Source organism: Octodon degus, unplaced genomic scaffold (assembly GCF_000260255.1).
Source record: "Octodon degus isolate 3935 unplaced genomic scaffold, OctDeg1.0 scaffold00037, whole genome shotgun sequence".
Taxonomy (NCBI): Eukaryota; Metazoa; Chordata; class Mammalia; order Rodentia; family Octodontidae; genus Octodon; species Octodon degus.
The window spans coordinates 1,415,989-1,443,073 of record NW_004524613.1 but is presented as its reverse complement, the minus strand read 5'-3'; the positions used below and the strand labels follow the sequence as shown (position 1 = coordinate 1,443,073).

Genomic DNA, 27,085 nt, shown 5'->3' with positions numbered 1-27,085 from the left:
TTCTTTTAGTATGTAATTTTAAAAATAACTACGAAGTTTAAAATAGTTATTTAGATGTATTTCTTTTGGCTAAGGTATACTATAAAAAAGTGCTATAAGTTAAAAAAATTGGAAAGTTCTGCTCTTTACAATCAGTGGAAAAGTTCCTGTGGTAAGAACCTCTGTATATTCTTTTTTTATTTATTTATATGTGTGTGTGTGTGGGGCCAGCTCAGCCCACCAGGGGGCGGGGCTGGCTGGCGTGTGGTGCTGGGGGATTGAACCGCGGTCTCTGTGCTTTAGCTTAGCTTGTTCTAGGTAGGTGCTTTAGACCACTGAGCCATCTCACCAGCCCCCCTGTATATTCTTAATGTATGTTCCTAGTATATAACAAACAGTATGCAATGGAACAACACCTAATTATAAGCTGCATGTTGGCCATCCATTAACAAGAGCTGGCCTGTTTATTATCTTTAAAAAATTTTGAGCCAATACTGAAAAATCAGGAATCTCACATACAAATACTCTATTGCAAAACACAGTGTGAACACTGACTTGTACTGCAATAGGACAATTCTCAGCTTAAACTGAGAAATAGCTACCTCCTCAAAAGTTATGTTTCCCATCTGCCTCAAGCCCCATTGCTCACTCATCTAAGCATGAGCCATTATAGCAGACTAGCTCCACTAATGGCATCTGCTTGCCTCTTAAAGCCTCCATTTGTGGCTCTTCATCCCTACAAAGAAAAGTTATTTATTTACTGAAAATACAAACATGAAAAAAAAATATAATTAAAAATACAGTACATAAACATTAGGTAATCCAAGGAATACCTTTACTCCCTTCCTTTATCACAATGTAGCTGTATGACTTGAGTCAAATCATTCCTCTTGCTTTAGTTCCTATTGGGTAAGCACAATCTATTCTTTTTTGTTTGCTTCGTTTTTGAGGAAGGGTCTTGCCATGTAGTGTAGGCAGGCCTTGAACTTGCTTATGTAGCCCATGTGGGCCTAAAAATTGCAGGGATTCTGCTTCAGCCTCCTGAATGCTGGGATTACAGGCATGTACCACTTGATTGGCACAATCTGTTCTGTTTTACTTTAGCATATGTAATAAAATGAAGCGCCTAAAAGACTCCAGAAACTTTTTTATAAATGAGATTTATAAAAAGGCATTGCTTTTAAAAATTCTATATTCCAAATACCTCTGAAATTGTCTCTCTTGCACTCACCTTGAGAATTTTAACGACCACCTTTTCATTATTTGTGATATTGATGGCTTCAAATACTTCACTATATTTACCCCTGCCTAGTTTTCGAACCAGTTGGTAGTCATCTTGATTTCTGTGGACAAAAAGTCAAAATCAAAATGATTACAATAGCACATGATTTTTCACTGTTTCACTTATAAGTGCACGCCAAATCCTAGAAATAGAAAAAAAAGTTGTCTTTCATTTACTTCTTCAAACTGCAAATTGTTTAGAACCTTAATGGCAAATCACAAGTAGATTGTACCAGAATTTGTTATAAACATTTGTCTCAAATAACAGACATATCTTGCTGCCCTGTTCTTCCTGGACCAATGCTGGCACGTTGTAGGAACTCCAAACACACTGTATTAACACTTCACTTTGGCTATACTTTGGAAATACCTTTTTTTTTTTCAGTATTGTGGATCGAACTCAGGACCTTGTACTTGCCAGGCAGGCCCTTTGCCGCTGAGCTATCTCCCCAGCCCCTTTTCAAATAAATTGCTTTATACTATATAAGCTTTACTAAGGATCATCCACATAATGTAGTCTGTCACCCATAATACACATCATGAACCCTAGTCAAGAGCCCTTTCTTTATTTATATTCTATGCTAATAAATATCAAAGGTCATAGAGATAAAGAATAAGGGAAATGTCAACACTTTCCCTTGTCTTCAACTCCGAGGACTTTGCCCTGGAGAATGAACAAACATTGTTCTTTTAATAACGTCTAAATTCCTTTTACTATGAGATAATCCAACATGTACTAAATCAGCCATTACTATCTGTTCTCTACGAGCTAAAAAGAATAGAGCCAGGACATAACTCAGTGATAGCATGCATGAGGCCATACGCTTAAATTCAAGAAGAAAAAGAAGACTAATGAAAAGAGAATGCAAAAGGCACAAGAACAATGTATAATGTAATAATCCTAGCTGGTACAAGGCAAGAAACCTTCTTAGTTTTATTGAGTTCTTCTGCTGAAGGCATACAAAACAAACACAAATAAGCAAATGGCACCATGTCAAAGAAGTTAAGAGATGTTTAGTACCATTTAAGCAAAGAGTAAAGCATTCAAAGTAAAGACAGTGATTGAGATTTCTACAGTTAAACATAAGTATTACCTACAGTTCAAAGTCTGCAACTAAGAAGAATTGCTAGATTATCAAGAGTGATAACATTTATTGGTATTGTACCACTAGTTCTTGATGAAACCTTTAAGGTAACACAGTATCTGTTTATGTGAAGACAAAATACTGACAGTCCTGGTTAAACCTGGATGAAAAACATACTCTATGGCAATTTATGGAGCGGCTATAGAGATTGTAAGTACTCAGATATAAAATTTGGTGTATAAAAGCTTTATCTTTGAGTTTTCATATTTTATTTTGCACTTCCATGTCAAAATGCTCTGATCAAGAAAAGTATGATCTGATCAAATAAATGCATACCACATTGGGACAGGAAATACAAACATTCAAATGAGTTTGCATAGAATCAGGAGGGCAAACATAGCTGCTCAGGCAGACTGTAACTGTTCAAGATGGAATTTGGGCTGAATTCCTCATGGTAAGGGCAAAAGCTCAAGGATCTAATTGTTCTCATCAAAAAGAGGACAGCTTTTTGGAAAACTGTTCCATCTTTCAGTATCATGGGAAAATGATTTCCAATCTAAAAAACACTTTATGTAAGAATTTTCTGTTTTAAAAATTGCTCAAGTTTTTACTTATCTGTAATGTTTTTAGTTTTGAGAGGCAGGTTCATAGGTTAAATTTTTGTTACCAGCTCCACTGCAGAACATATAGATAAGAGAAAATTTTCAGAGATTGGAATGATTTTTAAATGGTAAATCCTGATCTGTAACTCTTTCTTTTTCATGTTTATTTTAGACAATTTTTATTGTTATATTCATTTAAGTTTGTAAATAATTTTTACAATGTACAATCTATTATTAATCTCATGTTATATATTCATTTCAGAAATATTTTTCTGGGCCGGGGAGATAGCTCAGTGGAATAAGCGCTTCCCTGGCATGCGCAAGAACCTGAGTTCAATCCCTGGTTCCACCAAAAAAAAAAGAAAGAAATATTTTTCTAAAATTCACTGTCTATACCTTATTTCTTTCACATTTCAATATTTGTCTACACTTTTTAATTTGCTATATATTGATTTTCAATAAAGTTAATGAGAAAAAGAAATAAATCAGTCACAGAAATTAAAAAAAAAAGGTTAAATCCATCAAAACCATTAACTTGCCAAATCAATAGTCTGCTTCCTCACTGTAGTACAAAACCTATAGCTCAAAAGAAAACCCAGTTGGGCTTCAACTTCAAGGTTTGGAAAAGCAGAACTGGGGTTTTACCAACATAAATTAATCAACACACCTGGCAAGATTCAGCCCTGTGAAGAAGTATAGTGAAATAAATGGAAACAATTACCCCCATTCCACCACATGTGACTCATAATCCCAGTACTCTCGGGGTCTGTGCGTATTAACATCTGTGTAAACTCTGGCCCTGCTTGGCATGGGTCCCGATATGTCAGACAGGTTGGCGGACAAAGTTGAAGTTGATGTTTGAAGATCTGTCAAACACTATGTTCAGAGCCAGCTGGGGATAAGACTTTCTTTCAGACCTGTTTCTTTCAAACTGCAAAAACAAAACACAAAAGGTCAAGAAATTATTTGTGTCAGTACATGGAAAGAAAGGCTCATTTTCCAAATAATTCCAGTCTCAAATATATCTGACTCTGTTAATCAATGACTATATCACAACTGTATCAACTTAGTATTTCCCATTAACTTGAGGGGGAGATACATTAAAATTGCTCCTAATCACATTCTGCAAAGTAGTCTGTAACTTCTGCATGCAATGTTTGGATGCTCTTTGTAAGATCATCTGGAATATAAAAATGGCACTGAGGACAGGTATCTCAGCATTACCAAAACTACCTATTTTACAAAAAAATATTGGCAAGAGCAGTACTTTCAGTAGGAGCAAAGGCCAAGAGTAGGAATGGTCAGTGTATCTTCAAAATGTGATGAAACAAGGGAATAATAATTTGTTCTCATATACATTCAGTGTTATCTTATAATGCTCCAAATCATTATGGGGCCTTATGTACTAATTAGAAGACACTTGAATCTTGAAGGGCCAGCCAAATAGCTCAGGGGATTAAAGCTCTTGCAAGCAGGTGCAGGGGCCAGGGGTTCAATTCCCTGGACTGCCGTGTTGGCCCTGCCCCCGGGGCATGCTGAGATGGCAATTCAGACTGGGCATGGTGGTGTGTGCCTGTAATGCCAGCTCTTAGGAGGCTGTAAACAGGTGGATCACTATGAGTCCGATCTAGTAGTAAGACTCTGAACACCCTGTAGACCCTTCCCTAAAATACAGAAAAAAAATAAAATTTGGGGGCCGGGAAGATGGCTCAGTAGAATAAGCGCTCCCCTGGCAAGCACAAGGCTGAGTTCAATCCCTGGTTCCATTTAAAAAAAAAAAAAAGACACTTGAACATCTCAAAGATATAGCTGATTCCATTCAACTGAGAAGTAAAAAGTAGTAATTTTATTTACTTAATACATGAATGAGCTTAATAAAACTGAGAGCATAAATCATACTACTAGCTGACCTAGTTAATCTCAGAGACATTAGTAAATTAAATTTTAAGATTGAGCAGACTCACATGTGTAAACTACTATAGGAAACTGAAAAAGTAAAACTTGAAAGGTACAATATTGTGAAAGGGAAAGAAACTACTCAAAAGAAAAGAAAAACTAGGATGAGGGAAAGAAAAAGGAGGAAGGGAAAATATATAGATACACACAAGACAGCTAAGATAATTATACTGTTAATTTCTATTGGCTTATTGAAAGGAACAGTTAATACTTAATTTTGGGGGGATCAATTTTGCATGTCTATAACTGGTAATCCAAACAACTATTCTGAAGACAACAATATGCCATATAACAACCACTGTTGATTTGTTTTTAATTTTATTTTTCTTTAAAAAGCAAATAGGGGCCAGGCAGATGGCTCAGTAGAATAAGCACTTGTCTGGCAAGTTCAAGGGCCTGCATTCAATCCCCAGTTCCACCAAAAAACAGACAAACAAAAACAACAACAACAACAACAAAAGTAAATAGATAAGGGGCTGGAGAGATGGCTCAGTAGAATAAGTGCTTCCCTGGCAAGCACAAGGGCCTGAGTTCAATCCCTGGTTCCGGGAAAAAAAAAAAAAAAAAGTAAATAGATAAAATAAATTTTAAGATGAAAGGAAGACCAGGTATGGTGGCCAACACTTGCAATCACAGCACTGGGAAGAGTGAGGCAGGAGGATTGCTTCAAGATGGAGGTCAGCCTGGACTACAAAGTGAGTTCAAGGCCAGCCTGAACTATATAGTGAGCCCCTGCCTCAAAAAGACCACCCGCTAAAGACTGAGGGAAACCTTCTAAAATTTTAGAAATACAATGTTTATCTTTTTTTTTTTTTTTTCTTCAAATAAGCAGATGTTGCCCTTGATATTCCAATGTTTTTGTCATGGTTCTCTGAAATTCTTATAGCATTAGCTGATTCTATTCACTGCATGCTTAACTTAAAATGTACTCGGCTGGGGAGATGGTTCAGTGGCGTAAGTGCCTGACTGGCATGTACAAGGTCCCAAGTGTAATCTTTAGTACTGCAAAAAGAAAAAAATACAGAAAAAATAAAATGAAAAAAAAAAAAAAATAAAAAAAAATAAAATGTACTGAGTCATCAATTGGTACTCTGAGGACAGAATCTCCTATGTAGTTTTCTGGTTCAGAATCCATAATCATCCATCCAGTCATTAATAAACCCCACACAAACAGAAAAATGAGGAAGCTTATTTTTTCAGTCATAATGACCTCAGCTAGCGATACTCCTGCCTCAGCCTTCCATGTAGTGATGGGATTACAGCTATGCTACTATATATGGATTTTAAAGGGGTTGGGAGTGAGTTTATAATCCTAACTTCTAAGAGGTTGAGTCAGGAGGATCAAAGTTGAGAGTCCATGCAGAGGTGTGATGACACAATCTGTAAACATAATAACTGAAGGCTGAGGCAGGGGCTGGGGAGATGGCTCAGTGGAATAAGCGCTTCCCTGGCAAGTGCAAGGGCCGGAGTTCAATTCCCAGTTCCGCAAAAAAAAAAGAAGGCTGAGGCAGAAGGACCACCTTGAGCTCACAGCCAGCCTGGGGTACATAATGACTCCAAGGCCAGACTGAACTAAACAGAGAGACCCTGTCTTCAAAAAAGTCCTGGCTAGTCCAGGCTGGGTAACATAAGGAGACCCTATCTCCAAATCAAAGAGATGGAGTTGTCTGTGTGTATGTGTGGTCTATAGTCCTAAAAAAAGTATCAACTATCAACATCATAAAAGACAAAGGAAGGCTAAAGAGATACAATCATGACAACTAAATATAATATCCTACTTACTACAGATTATCTTTACTGACAAATCTGGAATTAAAATGGCAGACTAAGGTATTGTACAAAAATAGTAAATTACATAGTTAATAGAATATATCTTTTCCTAAGAAAATTGCCCGAATCATAGGTAAATAGGACATGATGCACATTAATACATTTTCAGATGTTCAGGAAAAACATGTACCCAAATGTACATGTATGTGTGTATATAGAACACACACAAGAACACATTCTCAAATGACAGAACAAAAGGGGTAATGGGTAAACTAGGTTTAGGGATACAGATGTTCTTTCTTCTATACTCATATTTGTTGAAATATTTTAAAAAATAATACAAAATATACATAATATGAAATTTGTTATTCAACCATTTTTAAGAGTATAGTTTAGTGGCATAGAATATATTCATATTCTTTTGCAACTATCACTAAACAATCTAGTTCTAAAACTTTTCACTATTTCAAACTGAAATTCTGTATCCATTAAAATACCAACTCCCCACATTCACCCAATTACATTCATAATTCTATTTTCCTATAGTAGACTATTATAGGTAGCTCATACGTGTGGAATAAGACAACAGCTTGTTCTTTTACACTTGGCCTATCTAATGTCTTAAAGATTATAATATGTCAGAATTTTATTCGTTTTTGACTGAAACTTACAAAAATTATAGCAGAGGCTGGGGTCTGATTCCCGGGCCTGCCATGCTGGACCCGCCCGTGGGGTGCACTGGGATGGCAATTGAGATTGGACATGGTGGCGCAGGCCTGTAATCTCAGCTTGTGAGAGGCTGTAAACACGTGGATTACTATGAGTGTGACCTAGTAGTGAGACCCTGAATACCCTGTAGAACTTTCCCTAAAACAAACAAACAAACAAAAAAACCCTGCTGGGTATGGTAATGCATAACCATTATCCCACAAGGCTGAAGAAAATTCCAATGTATGTATATATCATACTTTGCTTATCCATTCATTTCTTGATAGATATCTGGGTTGCTCTGCATGTTACCTATTGTGAAGAATGATGCTACGACAAGAGATGTTGAAGTATCTGGGATCCTACTTTCAATTCTTCCAAGTACTTATCTAGAAGTAGAACTGCTGACTCAACAGTAATCTTATGTTCAATTTTTTTGAGGAATTACCATCTTGTGTTTCAAAATAGCTGTTATTTTACATTCCTACCAATACGTGTATAAAGGACACTAATTTGTCCTAATACATGTGAAACAGCATCTCACTGACTGTGAGTCTAATTTGTGTTCTCCTAATGAATAGGAATGTTTAGTGGCCATTTGCTCATCTTCTTCGGCTGTTCAAATCTTACACCCATTTTGTTGCCTATGCTTTTCATATCACCTTTATATTAATTATCTGTCTACTCTGTAAATTTAAAATTATTCCCAATAAAAGTTTAAAACAATGAATAGAAGACTACTGATATCCACAAAGAGCAATTTAGCCAAAACATACAGCTTTTTAAAAGTGCCCAAAAACTGAATTTCTACTGGGCCTGGTGGTACTTGCCTGCAATCCCAGCACTTGGGAGGCCAAGGCAGGATTACCTTGCGTTCGAGGCCAGCTTGGGCTGCACAGTGAGTTTAAGCCCGTCTGAACTATACAGTGGGGCCTTGTCTCAAAAAACCCCTAGGGGCCACGGGGATGGCTCAGTGGAACAAGCCCTTCCCTGGCAAGCACAAGGGCCTGAGTTCAATCCCTGGTTCTGCAAAAACAAACAAAGAAACAAACTAAAAAACACCAAATAAATGAAAAATCAAAAAACCACGCTCCTGATACTACTCTACAACAGAGATCTTTCTTGTCACATAAACATAAGCTATTTCACACACCAATATATCTACAGGTATGTATCATGTGCCAATACTACTTTGTAAGGATTATTCCATTTAATGTTCACCATACAAGGAAGTGGCAAGGAAGCTGACATTATTCTTACTTTACAGATGCAACCGAAATAAAAAAGATTAACTTGCCAAAGGACACAGAAGGAGCTGATTCCCACCTCCTTAGCCTGGCTTCAGATCTTAAAATAAAGATAAGATAACCATGTTTACCTTCTAGGTTTGTAGCTAGAATTTATTGTTAATAAACTGAGAACTCTGAGAGACCTGTGCCTTTCCAATGTCTTAAATTGGAACTGGGATATCGCACCAAGAAAGATGAGCCAGTAACCTTACATCCATAGTTTTAGGGGCTTAACACTTTCAGAGGAACAGTAAGAGACTGGGATGGGGGAATGTGTTAAGGCCTTAAACATGACAAAGTCAATGAATGATACCAGTACTCCCAAACTAAATACATGTGAGATCAAAATATTCATTCTCCCACCCAATAATTTGCTTCTGTTTAACACAAACCTTCAGGATCCTATGACTACAAGCTCATTTAAGTGGTCAGGAAATGACTAACACCTCTAAGTACTAAAGCAGAAAGCAGGTCCTTTTTCTTATAATTTTTTTCTAGGATACAAATTACTCACTTTTTCTATAATCTGAATTGATGGTAACAAATGAGTAAATAAAAGTGGTGTACATATGTAAAAACTGCATAAGTAAAAATAATTGTATTAAAGCAACAGAAATACTGTTCCCGGGCTGGCCAAATAGCTCAGCGGATACAACACCTGCTTGGAAAGGAGCAGGGACTGGGTTCAATTCCCTGTGTGTGTGCTGGTGCCAGCCCCGCCCTTGGGGCATGCTGAGAAGGCAACTGAGACTGGGTGTGGTGGCACACGCCTGTAATCCCAGCGCTTGGGAGGCTGAAATCAGGAGGATCACTATGAATCCAATCTGTGTAGTGAGGCCCTGTAGTCCCTGTACTACAATATATTAAAAAAAGAAATACTGTTCCCAAGAATATAGAACTTTTTATACAAACTTTAAAATTCTCAATTTCTGAGACCAAACAGATGCATCAGAGTGACAAAAAAAAGTAGGTGAGAGTAATGGATCCAAATCCCTGGATGGCTATAGGAACTCAGCTGGGCTTCTTTTCAGTTTTGGTTCATCACTTGTATAATCTGTTCAACTGAACTTGAAAACTGAAGTGAAGATCAGGTAGGATGATTTTTCCAGAAAGGATTTAGAAACGCCAAACACGTATAAGTAAGAATTAGATGACAGCTATGTCACAGCTCCACAGTGAAAATAATTAAGCAGAAACTTACTTACAAAAAATTGTAACCTGCTGGGTGTGGTGATGCATACCCCTTGTCCTAGCACTTAGGAGGCTGAGGCAAGAGGATCACTGTGAGTTGGAGGCCAGCCTGGTCTACAAGGTGAGCTGAAGCCCAACATGAACTACATAGTTAAGACCTTGTCTTAAAAAATGATTGGGAAGACTTCAGGAAAGATAATGGAGTGGTGAACAGCACAAAAAGAGCCTCTCCAAGATCTAGTGTCTAGATGCTGGAATGTAGCAATGTGACAAGGAAGGAAAGGGGTTCCTGGAACCAGGAAGAACTGAGTTGAGAACTGAAGCCCATGGGAACAAGACAGCAACAGGCGGGGCTTTTTCCCTGACCCTAACTTAGCATAGGAGGGGTGGCTCAAACCTGCAGATGCATGGTGACTACTGGTGACCCTAGAGGTCTCCATGGAGAATAGCATCAGTGGAACACAGCAGTGCAGGCAGTGGACTACAGTGGCTGGTGAATTATTTGGGTTTGTATGTCCCCTGGAGAGGGCAACTGGCTGGAAGCCATTTAAGAGAGAGGCCAAAAGAACTCAGAACAGGTGTGTGCCAGCTCCATCTAGTGACTTACTTCCAATGTTAGGGTAAGGCTGCCAAGTTTAAGTTAGCACAGAGCAGAGTTCAAGCTGGCAAGAGGCACACAAAATGTTACAGGCTGAAAAAAAATCAGGTTCTAGCCTCCCAGCCAGAAACCAGCTTGAATTTAGCAGAATTAAAGGTGCAGGTATGCTGTAATTCACTTGGATCTGGACTGTGTCTGCCCACAGTGCCTACCCGTGAGAGCAAAGACACACCTTGAAGTGGACATTCTTTTTCTTTCTTTTCTTGTTTTGTTTTTTGACTGTTTGTCCTTGGTTTTATGTGTGAACATGGCTTCTAGTTTTCTGTTGTTGTTCTGTCGTTTTTATTTATTCCTTCACTCACTCCAGTCTTCCAAATTTTGCATAACCCTTTGTCCTCCAGCCTTGCTTCTAATCTACTCTTTTATCTATTCCTCTATTTTTTAAAAAATCATCACTAAACTCTTAAATTTTCTCTGTTGAGGATAAAACCACCATATCTCATGAAGGTTTACTTACTATATAGTATATTTTTAGTTTGTTTTAGATTTTGTTACTAATCACAAGTCTAGTTCATATAGTTAATGATGGCAAATTAATAGTTACCACTGTTTGTCATTTTTAAGGCTGCATTTGATGCTGAGGTAATTCATGACCAAAATCAGCATTCAAAAATGCTCTGAAGGACATTCTAGAAAGTAACAACAAAGACTAACCTCATGAACCCCCAACAGAATAAATTCACTAGGTAAGGTAAGAAATTAAACAGAGGGGGCAAAAGGAAAACCAATACAGGAAAGTAATATGACAAGGATAAGTCAATAAATATCAGTTATAGCCATTAATGTTAAGTTTCAATTTACCAATCAAAAGAAATAGACTGGGCCCGGGGTTTAGTTCAGTGGCACAGCTCCTGCCTGGCAAACAAGAGGTCCTGAGTTTGATTCCTGGCATCTTTCCCCTCAACCCCCAACAAAGGAGAGGCCAACAAAATGGATCAAGAAACAGGACCCAACAATATGTTGAACAAAAACAAAAACAAAAACGAAATTTAATTAAAAAAACAAATTCAGTCTGAAAGTCCAAGGATGGAAAAACAATACTCCATGCAACAAGAACTTGGAAGAAAGTAGGAATAGCTATTCCATTAGCAGAAAAAGTGGATTTCAAGCAAAGACTGAGTAAGAAAGATGACAGTCTCTACATCCTTGTAAAAGAAACAACCCAAAGGAAGATATAAGTCATAGTTATGTATGCACCAAATATCAACACACCCAACTATATAAAACAATATTAATGGACATGAAAAATCAAATAAGAAGCATTGATGCAATTGTAATGTGTGACCACAATACCCCACTATCACAAAACATACACTAGACAAAAAAAATTAACAATAGAGTATCAGAATTGAACCAAATCTCTGAACAAATGGACTTAGTAGATGTCTAGTAAGATTTCTAATGTTGTCCCACTCTGCATCAGAATGTACATTCTTTTCAGCTGTACCCAAGACGTTCTCCAAAACAGACCACATATTATTAGCTCATAGAACATGCTTAAATATATGCAAGGAACTGAAATTATCTAATGCATACTATCAAACAACAGTGCAACAGAATTAGAAATCAATGGCAAGTGAAACTTTAAAAACATGGAGATTAAATGACACTCTCCTGAACAACCAATGGGCCACAGGTGAAATTAAAGAAGAAATGAGTTTCTACAATTAAATGGTAATGCCAATACAACATACCATAATGCATGGGATATATTTGATAAGCATCCTATGAGGTAAATTTATAGTGGTGAACTCCCATGCCAGAAAAACAGAGCAAGCTCAAACAACCTCAAGCTTCCCAGAAAAAAAAAAGCGGGGGGGGAAGGGGGGGAAAGAAAAAAAAAAAAGGCAAGTCAAGCTCAAAGCTCATATGAGGGAAGAAATTGTAAAATATCTGAGCAGAAATTAAATGGAGACTAAAAAACAAACAAAAAACCCAAACAAACCAAAAATTAATAAATTGAAAAGATGGGCTTTTAAAAAATCTATTTGGTTGGGGGCCGGGGAGATGGCTCAGTAGGATAAGTGCTTGACTGGCAAAAGCAAGGATCTGAGTTTAATCCCCGGTTCCGGAAAAAAAGAAAAAGAAAAAGAAAAAGAAAAAAAGTATTTGGTTGTTACATGATCTTGCTATAATCCTCAGACTCGTGGTGATCCTCCTGCTTTCAGCTTCCTCAGCACTGGAATTATAGTCCCTGCTCTTGCTCTTGCCTAAACTAGCACTTTAGTCTGCTGAGCTATCTCGCCAGCCCAGAAGAGATATTTCTTTGAAAAATTAAAATTTGTAAACCTTTAACCAACTTTATAAAAAAAAAAAAACCACAAAAACAACAACAAACCCACAAATGAACAATAGAAAGGGACGAAATCACAACTAATTCTGCAGAAATTCAGACTATCAACCCATTCGGAGAAACTGTATTCCAAGTAGACGGAAAACACAAAGAAAGGGACAGATTCCTAGTCACACGTGAATCACCAAAACTAAAGCAAGACACAAAAATTCTAAATAACCAGTACGTCAATGAAATTAAAGGTATAATTATTTGCCAACAAAGAGAAGCCCAGGCCCTAATGGATTCACTGTTGAATTATATAAGAAATTTATTGATTGACATTATATTTTTTAGTAAGGGTCTACAGGGTCTTACTGCACAAGATTGGACTCATAGCGATCCTGTTTTCAGCCTCTGAAACACTGTGATTACAGGCATGTGCCACCACGCCCAGTCTCAGCTGCAGTCTCAATTGCATGCTCTGGGGATGGGGCTGGCACAGCAGGCTGGGGATCTAACTCTGGCCACTGTGTCTGCCTAAGCACTTTAATCTGCTGAGCTATTTGGCCAGCTCTTGTACAAGAACTTTAGAGAAGACCTAATGCAGCTACTTCTCAAATTCTTTGGTGAAATTCAAAAGAAGCAATACTCCTAAATTCTTTCCTGGAAGCAAGCATTATTCTAATACTAAACCAGAGAAGGAACCAACCAACCAAAAAAAAAAAAAAAAAAAAAAAAAAAAAAAAAAAGAACTAGAAGTCTGACAAAGGAAGTAAAACACCTTTGCATTAAATACTACAGTACTCTAAAAAAGATTGAAGAAGATATCACAAAATAGAAAAATATTCCTTGCTCTTGGGTAGGAAGATCCACCATAGTGAAAAGGATCATACTTCCAAAACTGACGGACAAATTAATGCAATCCTGATCAAAATGCCAACTCATACCTCACAAGATTAGAGAAAACAATTCTAAAATTTATTTGGAACCAGAAGAGACCTAGAATAGCAACAGCAAATGAAATTCTGTGCAACAAAGGTAAGGCAGGAGCATCACAACCCTGACTTGAAATAATAGTATAAAGCTACTGTGATAAAAACAGTATGGTACTGGAGGGGGGAACCCACAAACAAACAAAGAAACCAGACTCAAAGATGAACAGAATATATCAGAAGACACAGAAAGCAACTCCAGAAATATTCAGCCACCATATCTTCTAACAAAAGAGCCAAAAAGTTTCATTGGAAGATAGCCTCTTTAATAAACAGTGCTGGAAGGTGGGCCAAATAATTCAGCGGATTAAAGTGCCTCCAAACAGGTGCAGGGGCCAGGGGTTCTATCCTTGGGCCTGCAGTGCTGGCCCCGCCCACAGAGCACACTGAGATGGCAATCAAGACCGGGCATGGTGGTGCACGCCTGTAATCCCAGCTCTTAGCAGGCTGAAAACAGGCGGATCACTAAGAGTCTGATCTAGTAGTAAGACCCAGTAGACCCTTCCCTAAAAAAATAAGGTGCTGGAAAAACTGTCTATCCACATGCTAAAGATTAAAACCAGACCCGTACCTATCACCATGCACTAAACTAAAACCGGAATGGTTCCAAGATCTAAGTATTAAAATAGAAACACTAAATCTGCTGGAAGATAGAACAGTAAGAATTCTTAAAGACACAGTTCAGGCAAAGACTTCATGAACAAAACAACAAAGGAAGTATCACAAAGAATCAAGACCTGGAATTTCATCTTATTAAAAAGGTTTTTGTGGGCCGAGCAAATAGCTCAGTGGATTAAAACACCTGCAAGCAGGTACAGGGGCTGGGGCCAGGGACTGGGGGTGGTAGTGGTTTCGGGCCTGCCCTGCCGACCCTACCCCTGGCCACACAGAAACAGCGACTGAGACTGGGGTGTGGCGGCACACACCTGTAATCCTGGCCCTTGGGAGGCTGTAAACAGGAAGATCACTACGAGTCTGATCTGATCTAGTAGTGAGACCCTGAACACCCTGTAGACCCTTCACTAAAAATACAGGAAAAAAAAAAAAAAAGCTTTTTGCACACCAAAGGAAACCACCAACAGAGTAAATAACCTATTGTGTAGGAAATTTTTTTTGCTACCTGTTCTTCAAAGTAGAGTATGTAAAGAACTAACAACAAAACAAATCCCTCCAATTTAAAGATACTCCATTTCAGCCATGTGAAATGAACACAGACTTCTCAGATGTAGAAGTAGAAACAGCAAATATATGAAAAAAATTTGAACATCACTATTCATTCAAGAGACTAAAAAAACACCAAGATTACATCTCACTCCACAAAGAATGGTATTATGAACAAAAAACCAGTAACAAATACTGGCAGGGCTGAGGGGAAGAAGGTACCTTATTCCACTGTTGGTGACTGGTGCAGCCACTGAAGAAATCAGTGTGGAGGTTCCTCAAAAAAAAAAAAAAAAAAAAAACATGTTCCACTTGACCCAACAATTCCCCTTATTGGTTATCTCCTCAAAAGAATCCACCGCTATGTATGCACATCCATGTTTATAATGGACATAGTTTGTAATATAATAGCTTTTTTTTTTTTTTGGCGGAACCAGAAATTGAACTCAGGCTCTTGCACTTGCCAGGCAAGCGCTTATTCAACTGAGCTATCTCCCCAGCCCCCAATAGCTTAATCTTTGAAGCAGCTCAAATGCCCACTGACTGACTGATGAATGCATAAAGAGACAGGACTTTTTAAAAATATATACAATTGAGTACTACAAGCTAGCTGAATTGATGTACCTTAAGACCATACTCATAAGTGAAATAAATCTGATGCACATGTTCAAATACTGAATAGTTTCTTTGGTGTGAGAACCCAAAAGCATAAATAAAAACCGCAATGTATTGGGAAATGGAAAGAAAATACTCAAATAAGTAGGGGAACAAGGAAGGTGGAAGGAGAAAGAATGGACAAGAATAAAAAGAAGGAAAAAATGGAAACAAAGCTTTTGTAATTAGATGGGGAAAAGGGGTTGAAGGGAGGGGAGGAGAAGAAAAAAAGAATGATCAAGATGTATCTTGCAAAGATATAAACTGTCTTTGATGAATATTACATATATAGACAGATATCCCATAAAACACAAAGTTAAAAAAAAAATCTTTACCTTCAGAAAAGAGAAAAATTGGAAACTATGCTTAATCCTAGCCACTAAAGGCTAACTCATAGCTGAACATGACATTACAACTGAAGTCCTTAGACCTCTTTCTGGAAGGCACCTGACTCTTGTGCAAAACAATACCCAACTCCTGCTTACTAGTCCATTTATCCACCCATCACATTTACGCTTATTACCCAACCTCCCTCTTTCTACTCTCGTAAGGCCTTGACACTATGATCAGAACAAGACTAATTACTAATAAACTCTAGAGTCTCAAGTACTGGTTTGAATGATACTTGCAGCTTTGGGTTTTATCAGCTGGGACCTAATTTATGAACTGGTAGATGTGACTCTCCCCTGGGAGGACAAGTAGCTGTTTTGCAGCAATCTCCCAAACTCTCTAATGCCATGTATATAAAATAATCTGCTTACACTAAGAAACTCACATGAATTTCAAATGGTTGGCTTCATCAATTACATGGGGAGAATAAACAGGGTTCTTGAGCGATGAGGGTTCTGCAAGTTCAGACAAAAAAATGAGAGGGAAGGGATGGAGACAAACAGGGGTGTAAAAACAAAACAGAGAAAATACCACTAGGATAAACATTACTGAAATACAGTATTGTATTTGTACCCTGTAAATATGTGTTTTACTTACAGCCTAGCGGAAGGGAAACCTGGACCAAAATTCTGCATTTTGTGGTATATTCAATAAATATTTATTGATCAAATTAGCGAGGGAGAAGAGGGAGAGGACTGTCCTCTCCAGCAGTTAGACGTTCCTCGGGCTCCATGGTGCCTGGGCCTTCAGCCTTCTCACCTCCTGCATGGCCAGGCGGGCTTCTGTGTTAAGAGGCACCAAAACTAGTGTAGGTGGGGCAGTGGGTGGTGGGAATGGGGAAGGGAAATGGGCTCTTCCCTGCTGAATACGAGAGAACATTTACACATGACATGATATTGTAGGGGTAGGATAAAGAGATAACAGTGTCCTAAAACTACTAGCCTTTGATTGCTTGTATATTAGGATCTCTTTTATTGCTTCCTGCAGTCCTTTTCTAGAGTAAATACTTCATTTTACAAAGACCACACTGAATCCTCAAATAATGGATTTCAAAAGAATATTAGTTTTGCAAATTAGCGAGGGATTGTACTTGAAATGAAAATAAAGTCAACAGGGGCTGGAGAGATGGCTCAGTGGTCTAAAGCACCTACTTGGAACAAGCTTGGCAAAGCACAGGGACCATGGTTCAATCCTCCAGCACCACATGCCAGCCAGCCACGCCCCCTGGTGGGCTGAGCTGGCCACACACATATACACACACACACACATACAATAAATGTTAAAAATAAATAAATAAATAAAAAATATTTAAAAAAAAAATAAAGTCAACAAAGCACACTGTCACTTAACACTTCAGATCACATATAAAACTGAACTGAAAAGCCAAGAGGTTCATGAGGTAACTGCTTCCTTTGCTTTCTTTCCCCCAATAGCTTCCTATATTACTAGAACAACAGTTAACATTTATTTTTTTCCTCCTCTGTAGTTCAAAATAAGATAATACTGGAAAAGTTTTACCCTTGCAATTTGGGGAGGGAGTTCTGAAGACTTGAATCCAGGGCCTTAGCCTTGACCTATCTATCTCTAGCACACATCCTCTTAATTTTAAAACAGGGTGTTGCTAAGTCATTACACAGAGTCTTGGGCACAAACTTGCCACCCAACTGCCTTGATCTTCATGTTTGGTTTAGTTTTATAATTTTTGTAACAGCTTACTGGGAAGCTGGGGAAAGTACCCAAATACTGGATTATCTACAAGGTCAATTCTTATCTACTGTTCATAATACTTGACTCACAAACTCAATTCATTTGCAAGGGCTAGGTATAACTCAAGCTGGTTTTGAGTGAAGACTTTTTCCAATTAAAAAAAAGGAAACACTCACAATGTGTTCTAAACCTTCCAAAGCAGCCCTTAAAGGTAGTGTATGTGCATAATTTACCAGAAATACCAACAATTTTCTTAGTGTATCAAACAAAAAATTATAAAATGTGCCTTGCATACCGGAAACAACAATTTCATACTGTACTTACTATTCAAACTGCTATCTTTGGCTTGCAGGAAAGGATAATGAAATAGAAAGTGGTTATTGTTTGGAAAGAGTTCCTTTTTTTAAAGAACATCAGGAATCTGGCTCTCTGGCTCTGTTCTCTCTCCTTGGACAAGTCTGTAGTCCACTAAGATCCGTTTCTGGCTCTCCAGGTCTCAACCCTTTCAGCACTAAATACTGGTCTAAAGTTGCCAGTTTCTGTCTTTTTCTTTAACGCTGTTTTGTAATACGACATGACACTGTCATTAAGCAAGTGAATGCAATGATAGGCTTTTTCTCTGCCTGAGTTAGGTTTTCTTTACAAATGTTTATAGCTCTGTCCATTTTTTTTTTTCATGATTTCTTTTATGTCAGACCTTTGCCAGGCTGATTGTTGATACTCCCCCTCCTCTTTAGAAAGCACCTCAGCTGGTTTTCTCTGTTGCTGAGAAAAAATCGCTAAAGTTCTTCTGTAGATAATTCCTCTCAGTGCTCTTCCACCAGTTCTTTAAAATCACTGTCTACCTTCAAGTCTATACTCTGCTACAGTGAAGTCACCAACCACAGGGTCAACTGAAGGCTCAGGTTCTTTTACATAGTCTTCAAAGTCTCTCTCCTGTATAATTTTAGGCCACATTTTCTTTCAGAAAGGTCTTCAGTCACTGCTTAGGATTTCTCAACCCAAACAGGAAAGGATGTTGTAATGCTCCTTTCAGAACTCTTTTAAGGGTTAAATTGGTATCTGAGACCATCTGGAAGCACTTCAGGAACACTTCTGTGGTGTATAGCATTAAAATTAGTGGGCTGGGGAGATAGCTAAGTGGCATAAATGCCTGCCTGGTAAGTGCAAAGTCCTGAGTTCAGTTCCCAGTACTGCAAAAAAACAAAATAAAATTAGCTATAACCTGCTGGTTCTCAGGCTGCAGTAGAGGAGCTGTATAAGATATGAGGAACTCAGCTGACATCCATGGGTATTCTTCAGCCAATTCTTGCAAATCTCATGAGTGAGGTAGAAGTATTGCCCATGAGGAGGAGCACCTTGAGTGGTAAACCCTTGTCCTCTAGGTATTTCTTAACAGCCGGACAGAGAGCCTCCCTGATCCACTCAAGAAAAAGTGCTCGTTATCCAGGCTTGTGTGTTAGATGCCCACATGATCTCTAGCCTATTCTTCATGACTTTATGTTTTCTAAACACTTTAGGGGTCTTGGAGCGATAAACCAAGAGAAGCTTTATCTTGAGGTCTCCATTCGCATTGGCACATAGCAATGTTAGGCTATTCTTCACTGACTTATGGCCTGGCATTTTCCTCTTCCTTAGTAATGTATGTTCTCTTTGGCATTTTCTTCTAGAAAAGGCTAGTTTTGTTACAGTTAAAAACTTCATGAAAGCAAAAGCTATTTCTCTGTCACTGTTTTGAAGTGATGTATATAACTTTCAGCAGTTCTTTTATTAGCACTGGCTGCATCACTATGTTTAGTTACACTATGAAGCCCAGTTCTTGCTTTAAAATTGTGAAGCCACTCCTTACCGGCATGAAATATTTCACCATTATCATTTGTTGATGGATTATCCTTTACAAGATCTACATTAAAGGCCCTAGTTTTTTCACAAATTATAAACTCGGGCTATAATCTGCTATTTGCCTTTTGTTTATCCACACTAATAACAGTATTTCTTTTTTTTTTCTTTTTTTTTTGCTGGAACCGGGGATTGAACTCAGACCCTTGCCCTTGCTAGGGAAGTGCTTATTCCACTGAGCCATCTCCCCAGCCCCAACAGTATTTCTATCTTGTCTAACACTACTGATCGTGAGTTATTAATTTGAGAAACACCTTTAGCAATACTAGCTTCCTTATATAAATCTTTCCTCTGTAAGATTGTTAAGATAAGGGCCAGCCAAATAGCTCAGTGGATTAAAGCGAGTGCTTAGGCAAGCGCAGGGGCCAGGAGTTCAATCCCTGTGCCTGCTGCGCCGGCGATTGAGACTGGGCATGGTGGCACATGCCTGCAATCCCAGCACTACGGAGGCTGGAAACAGGAGGATCACTATGAGTCCGATCTACGTAGTGGACCCCTGTAGACCCTGTCCTAAAAAAAAAAAAAAAAAAAAAAAAAATTGTTAAAAGATAGTAGATTGCAATATACTATAAATATTAGTGAGAGTGATCACACAAAAGCCAGTCTTGTATTTCTCAACAATTTTACTCTTTTTTTTTTTTTTTTAACTGTGACTGCTTTATTTTTCTTTCTTTTTTGGTACTAGAGATTGAACTCAGGACCTTGTATTTACCAGGCAGGTGTGGAAGCCACTGAACTAACTCCCTGGCCTGTGATTGCTTTCTTTACCTTTCGTCCTTAGTGTCTTTTCTAGCTTTTGGAGTGCCATTTTGAGAGCAGTAATCATAGTGATTACATAAAACACTGACTGAAACCACATCCGCAAATGCCATCTAGGCTAGACTGATGCTTGAGACATACGAACACTATATACGCTTTTCTGGCACAGCAAGTCTTTGTCTACAACCACACAAGTGGCCAGCATTCAGGTCATAAGGCGAGACTTCGGTTGGAAGTTAAACCTAAAATTCCAGTTGTAACCCATTATTTGTATGCGAGCCACTCATAACTAGAATCCATTATACACCTTAATAAAAATCTGACTTACTAAAAAGTATCACCTTTACTAACAATTTCTATTTTATCCTTTTTTTTTTTTCATTTATCCTTAGTCCTGTCTTTAAGTAATTACATAAAAGGAGGAATCCTTTTAGTGGCTAACAATTTCATACCAGTAGGTCTACCTAAAGTCTACCTAGACTGATTTTGAAGACATGGCTAAGTCTTATTCACTTTATGTTTAGCCTAAGAGAAGTGTGTAAAAAACAAAACAAAACAAAACAAAACAAAACTTTATCAACAATTTTTTTCCATTAATAAATGCCAGACAATATCAAAACATATTATATGATTTTTTATGGCTTACACAATAAGTAAATGAAAACTCTATGGCTAAACTCAGGTCAATAATTTCTGACATTGCCAGTTAAACAGAAGACCCAATGCTATTATGGGCTACTGGACTCTTTTAGAATATTTTGCTGAGTTAACACACCTATAATATTTAAATAACGGAACTAAACAAAAAAGGGGATACAGATGAATGTCCATTTTGTATCTGTGTATTCAAAATGGTTAGGATAGATATATAGTTATATTCCCTTAATGAGTAAGAGGGATTTGTTCTAATAGTGTTTGTAAATAGGATATCATGCTCGCATTTTGTACAGCAAATAACCACTAGGAAGAATGTATGCAATGTGTTAATAACTGTCCTACCAATTTGGTTTGAAACTGTCTCACTGCTATTTGTTTCTCAATAAAATTATGGAAAAAAAACCAATATGGCTAAATTATGCATTACCAAGGTCTTAAATTTACTGACATAAAGATACAGAACTTCAATATATGTATTTTTCCTGCCTCTCCTTCTAATCTTTTCTACTCAATCCCTTTCTCAATATAGCCACTAAAAAGAGATCTAGAGCCTTAGTACTGGTCTAACACCATTATACGTAACTCGGTTAGGTAGAAAATACAGTAGGCAGTTAGACAGCGCTGGGCCCTCGAGGGAGTCAGTGCAAAAGATGAGACTGCATCAGGACAGTGACTGGAGGCACATTTGAAGATTATACTCACAGTGGGAAGTTCTACATAAAGGGATTATTGGTATCACCTGTTTGAGATATCTGTTATCTCATTATGAGTAGACCATCCTCTCCCACCCACTAAGACCATTAAAACTAAACCTACTAAGACTAAAAACAAGAATAAGGGCCAGGGAGATAGCTCAGTAGAATAAGCACTTACCTGTTAAGTGCAAGTGCCTGAGTTCAATCCCTGGTTTCACCCCCCCACCCCAAAAAGGAACAAGAATAAAACTATAGATTATCAACCACAGCTAATGATAGTCACCTGTGTACCACAGCTACCATTGGATCAATATTAACTAAGCAACTATTCTTGCAATCTAAATGGTTGATCATAATTTTAACCTATTTTGTACCTGCCTCATGATTTTGCTCTATAAACTTCCTTTGAGAGGTGGGTTCGTTGGCAACCCATTTGGGATCCCTGTTGTCTCTGAAGAGAATTCCTCATTCCTTTTCACCAATAAATTTTCCTATTTTTAATCTGCTGTTCCTTAGAATTCATTCTTTGACTTTAGGGGACACAAACCTGTGTATATGACACCTAGCATTTCCCCTATATGCCAGGCAACTGTGTAAAGTCTTTCCATGTACTTTAGGCTGGCCTTGAACTCCAGGCAATCCTCCTGCTTCAGCCTCCCAAGTGCTGGGACTACAGTGTGTACCATATGCCTGGCTCTACTAACATATCTTTATGGAAGAATTTGCTAGTAATAAAATCAGAAAAGGGCCAGGGAGATAGCTCAGTGGCTTAAGTGCCTGCCTGATACAAACAAACAAACAACAACAACAAAAAAAACTCAAATAAATAAAATAAAATCAGAAAAGGAAAAAAAAAAAAAAAAGAAAAGAAAGAAAAAGAAAAAAGGCCAGGTGTGGTGGTGCATGCCTGTAATCCTAGCACTTGGAAGACTGAGGCAGGAGTGTTGCCCTGAGTTTGAGGCAGCCTGGGCTAAATAATGAGTTCAAAGTTAGCTTGAGCTAGATAGTGGGACCCTATCTCGAAATCAAACCAAATTACACAAAAAAATTATTCTGGATCTTTGAAGAAAAGCATCTATACGAGGACACCTGTTAAGTACTGCTACAGAAAATAAACTTCACAGCAAGCTGACATCATGAAAGATAAGAGATGAACAAGAACCACAGAATTTGTGGAAAGCGTAACTATACTTTTCTGTTTTCTTCTAAAAGCAAAGGCTTAAACGTGCTTTCTTCTCTCTCATGAAAAGTATCACTGACTAGAAAGTCAAGTGAATACCAAGAAGCACAATTGCTAATGTCTGAATTATTTGTTTCAAATGTCCATAGTTGCCCTTAATTTCCAATTCTCTCTTTCAAATCAACAGTAAAAATCTCATTTAGTAAGCACTTAACTGAACACTTCTTATGTACCAGAAAACTGCCTCATTGCCAGAGGCTTTCTTTAGACCTTGGAAAATAAGAGAAGGAAAGTATACTTGTCTCCAGAGAAAGAAAACAGATCATTACCATTTCAAGGGATCAGCAGTAAAAAGAATCAAGTCATGATGTTCAGCAAACATTGAAGGTATTTTAACAACCCTCCCAACCAGTTACCCCCACTCACTCAACAAACACATACAGTACCTAAAACATTTGGGGAGAAACTATGGGGGGGGGGGAAGGACCCAAGAAACACTCAAACTTAGTTTTGATTTGAAAGATGCGTATGAATCATTCAGATGAAAACCACTAAAACAAATTGTAAAGAACACTTTCTTTTTTTTTTTTTAAATTTATTTATTTATTTATTTGTGTGGGTGTGTGTGTGTGTGGCCAGCTCAGTCCACCAGGGGGCGGACTGGCTGGCATGTGGTGCTGGGGGATCGAACCGTGGTCCCTGTGCTTTGCCAAGCTTGTTCCAAGTAGGTGCCTTAGACCACTGAGCCATCTCACCAGCCCCTGTAAAGAACACTTTCAATGATGATTATTTGTGCTTTTCTTTCTTGTGTGTTATTTTTTCAGACATGGTCTCACTATATAATCCAGGGTGACCTTGAACTCAATACATCACACAGGGTGGCTTCAAACTCAGGGCTATATTTCTATCTAGCAAGAATTCCAAAGACTTGCAATTTTGTCTCCTCAACTGACTAAAGTCCAACATACTGTTTGTTATTTCCTGTAAGAACAAACAACTTTATTCGATTTTAGAGACTACCAGTCTACTCTATTCAAACATCACTGGTGCTTTAAAAACAACCTCCCCACTAATTCATAAATAATGATTTCAATTCTTTTTCTTCCTTTCTCCATCTGCTACAAAAATCTATTTTATTGTTAAAGTCAGTCACAAAGCAAAACAGACAACTAGCTAAAGGGTGTAGACTGGTGATATAGCAGGGTCAAAAAAAAAAAAAAAAGATTTCATTTAGGCAACTTATTTTTTCTTTCTTTTTTTCAGAACTGGGGATTAAATTCAGGCCCTTGTGCTTGCCAGGGAAGTGCTTATTCCACTGAGCCATCTCCCTGGCCCCAGAATGGCTTATTTTCTGAAGTCAAGAATGAAGCCAAAGTAAATACTTGCAATGTGCTAAAAAAGGGAGGGGTCTTCTGAATTACAATTCTATCATCTGAAAAATAACATTCTAAACTGGACTTAAAGCTACATGCATGCAATCCCACCCAGCTGCTCAGGAGAGGCTCGAGCAGAATCACAAGTTCTAGAACAGCACGGGCAACTTAACAGATCCTATCTCAAAATTCTATTTTATGTACAGATCTGAGGGTTGAAACCAGGGTCTTCATGTTGAGCTACAGCCCTAGACTCCTGCCTTTTTCCAGATAGATTTCATTAAGTCTCCAAGTTGTCTAAGCAGGGCTTGAACTTGGAGATCCTGCCTCAGCCTTCCAAAGTGCTGGGCTTCCAGGTATGCACCATCATGCCTGGCTTCAAAATAATTTTTTTTTTTTTTCTTTGCTCCGAATGCCCTCCGGGGTGGTTTGGCTGGCTGGAGTGTTGTGGGGATCGAACTACAGCAACCTGAGGCTGACAGCTTTGTGGAAGCAGCCACTTAAACAACTGAGCTAAGGCCAGGCCCCTAAATTTTTAAGAAGGGATGAGGATATGGTCCAGTGCTGTAGCACTTGCCTAGCACATACAAGACCCTGGGTTAAATTCCTAGAACAAAAAACAAATAAAAAGATCCACCCAAACCTCAACAAACAAATACTTTGAAATAACTCTCAAGAAAGAAAATGATTATATAAAATAACAATGTTGTGGATCTTTAAAATACAGATTTTAAATACATGATAATAAAAACAAAACATAGAGATGCCATTAAAGTGGTCTCGATGGTTTTATTATCTGAAATGAAGATGAATTATTAGATTTGGACAAGTCATCACTACAAATTGTAACATCTGTGACAACAGCTAACATGTATTTCCAAACTAGAAAGTGCAAAAACATAAAAAAGGCGGTAAAGAGATTATTATTTTTTTTTCAACCTCAAAACTCAGAACATAAACAGGAGGGAAAAAGTATCATTGAAATACGACTATATTAAATATAATAAAGTATCCAGGTAAAAGATACGGACTGTTAGGTTGGATTAAAAAAGAAATATAGGGCTGGCCAAATAGCTCAGCAGATTAAAGTGCCTGTTTAGGCAGATTGAGGGACTGCGGTTCAATCCCCATTGTGCCATGCCAGCCCTACCCCCAGGGCCAATTGAGATGGTGATTGAGACTGGGCATGGTGGCGCACAACTGTAATCCCAGCGACTAGGAGGCTGAAAACAGGAGGATCACTACGAGTCCAATCTGTGTAGTGAGACCCTGTACTAAATACATTAAAAAAAAGAGAAAGAATAAAAAAGAAATATAGCCAGGTACAGTGGCTCATGCTGGCTGCTCCAGATACTTAGGAGGCAGAAGTGGGGAGGATTGTGTGAGTCCAGGAATTCAGGGCCAACTGGGGCAACTATAATTAAATCTCATATCATTAAAAAAAAAAAAATTAAAACGAACCAGAATGACCAAAAGTATGTTTCTGAAAAGAATAAAGCTAAAAGAAACAAACTTTAATTTTTAAGACTTATTACAAAGCTATAGTTACCAAAATAATGTGAGATTAGCAAAGGGATAAAAATCAGTGGAACAGAATGAAAAATACAGAAACAAATACAGGAACACAAATATGACCAAAACTTATATAAAAAGGCAGTTCAAGAGGGATAATTATTTCTACAGATGATTTTGGAACAGCTGGAGAACAATTCCCAAAATCATGAAATTCATGATCTTGTCTTCAACCTAAACCTGCATCATATGTAAGAAATAATTTGGCTAAGACTGGGCATGGTGGCATGCGCCTGTAATCCCAGCTCTTGGAAGGCTGAAAACAGGAGGATCACTATGATCTAGTAGTGAGACCCTGTAGACTCTTCCCTAAAAGAAAAAGACCCTGCCCCAAGAAATAATTTGGCCAGATGTTGTGGTACATCAACTCAGGAAGCTGAGGCAGAAAGACGGCTGAGTTTGAGGCCAGTGTGGGCTATGTAGTGAGCTCAGTATGAGCCTAACGTATAAAACAAGAACCTGTCGAAAGAAAGGAAGGAAGGGAGGAAGGAAGGAAAGAAGACAGACAGACAGACAAGACAAGACAAAAAGAGAATGAGCACAAGAAAAAGGGAACAAATTAAAAATAATTTGGACAGTGATAATACCAAGTACCAGTGAGAGAAGACTTGAGGTTGAGGCCAATTTGGACAACATAAGAAGAGCCTTTCTCATAATGGATTGCAGATACAAAAGTAAATTACCAAACCTTTAGGAGAAAATCTTCCAACCTGGGGTTAAAAAGACTTTGTAGACATGACATTAATAGCATGATCCATGAAAGAAAAAGAATGATAGAGTGAACTTCATCAGTATTAAGAATTATTTCTGTTCTATGGAAGATATTATTTAACATATAAAATGATATGAAAAGAAAATAATACATATTGTTAGTCATTAAAGAAATTAAAATTATATTACAGATCAAGTAAAATAGCTAAGTTAAAAAAATGACATTACCAAAAAATTAAAACAAACATACAAGAAATCAACAAAAGACTGATAATACCAAAAGCTGGTGAAGATGCAGAAGAGTAGAACTAGTTCACTCTTGGTGGAGCATTCTGGAAGTTTGACAATTTCCATAAAGTTAAATACATTTACTATACAACCCAGATTACCATTCCTAGCTATTTGTTCAATAAAATGAAAACCTATGTTCATGCAAATCTGTATGTATTTATAGCAGATTTATTCAAATTGTGAAATAATGGGGAAAAGCCAAGATATTGAACAGATGAATGGATAAACAAATGGAGACACAATCATAGAA

General features: G+C 37.9%; 1 protein-coding gene across 1 annotated transcript in view; it reads right to left on the bottom strand.

Moving 5' to 3' along the window:
• Csnk2a1 (casein kinase 2 alpha 1) overlaps positions 1-15,224 on the bottom strand; it is a gene marked incomplete at its 3' end in the record, with an annotated part of 31,256 nt that extends 16,032 nt beyond the window's left edge. Inside the window, exons 1-3 of the mRNA XM_023714949.1 lie at positions 15,170-15,224; positions 3,669-3,878; positions 1,211-1,322 (exon numbers count right to left, since the gene is read on the bottom strand). Coding sequence (XP_023570717.1) covers positions 1,211-1,322; positions 3,669-3,757 — 201 coding nt within the window. The remainder of the gene's footprint in view (positions 1-1,210; positions 1,323-3,668; positions 3,879-15,169) is intronic.
• Between the last annotated feature and the right edge of the window lie 11,861 nt (positions 15,225-27,085).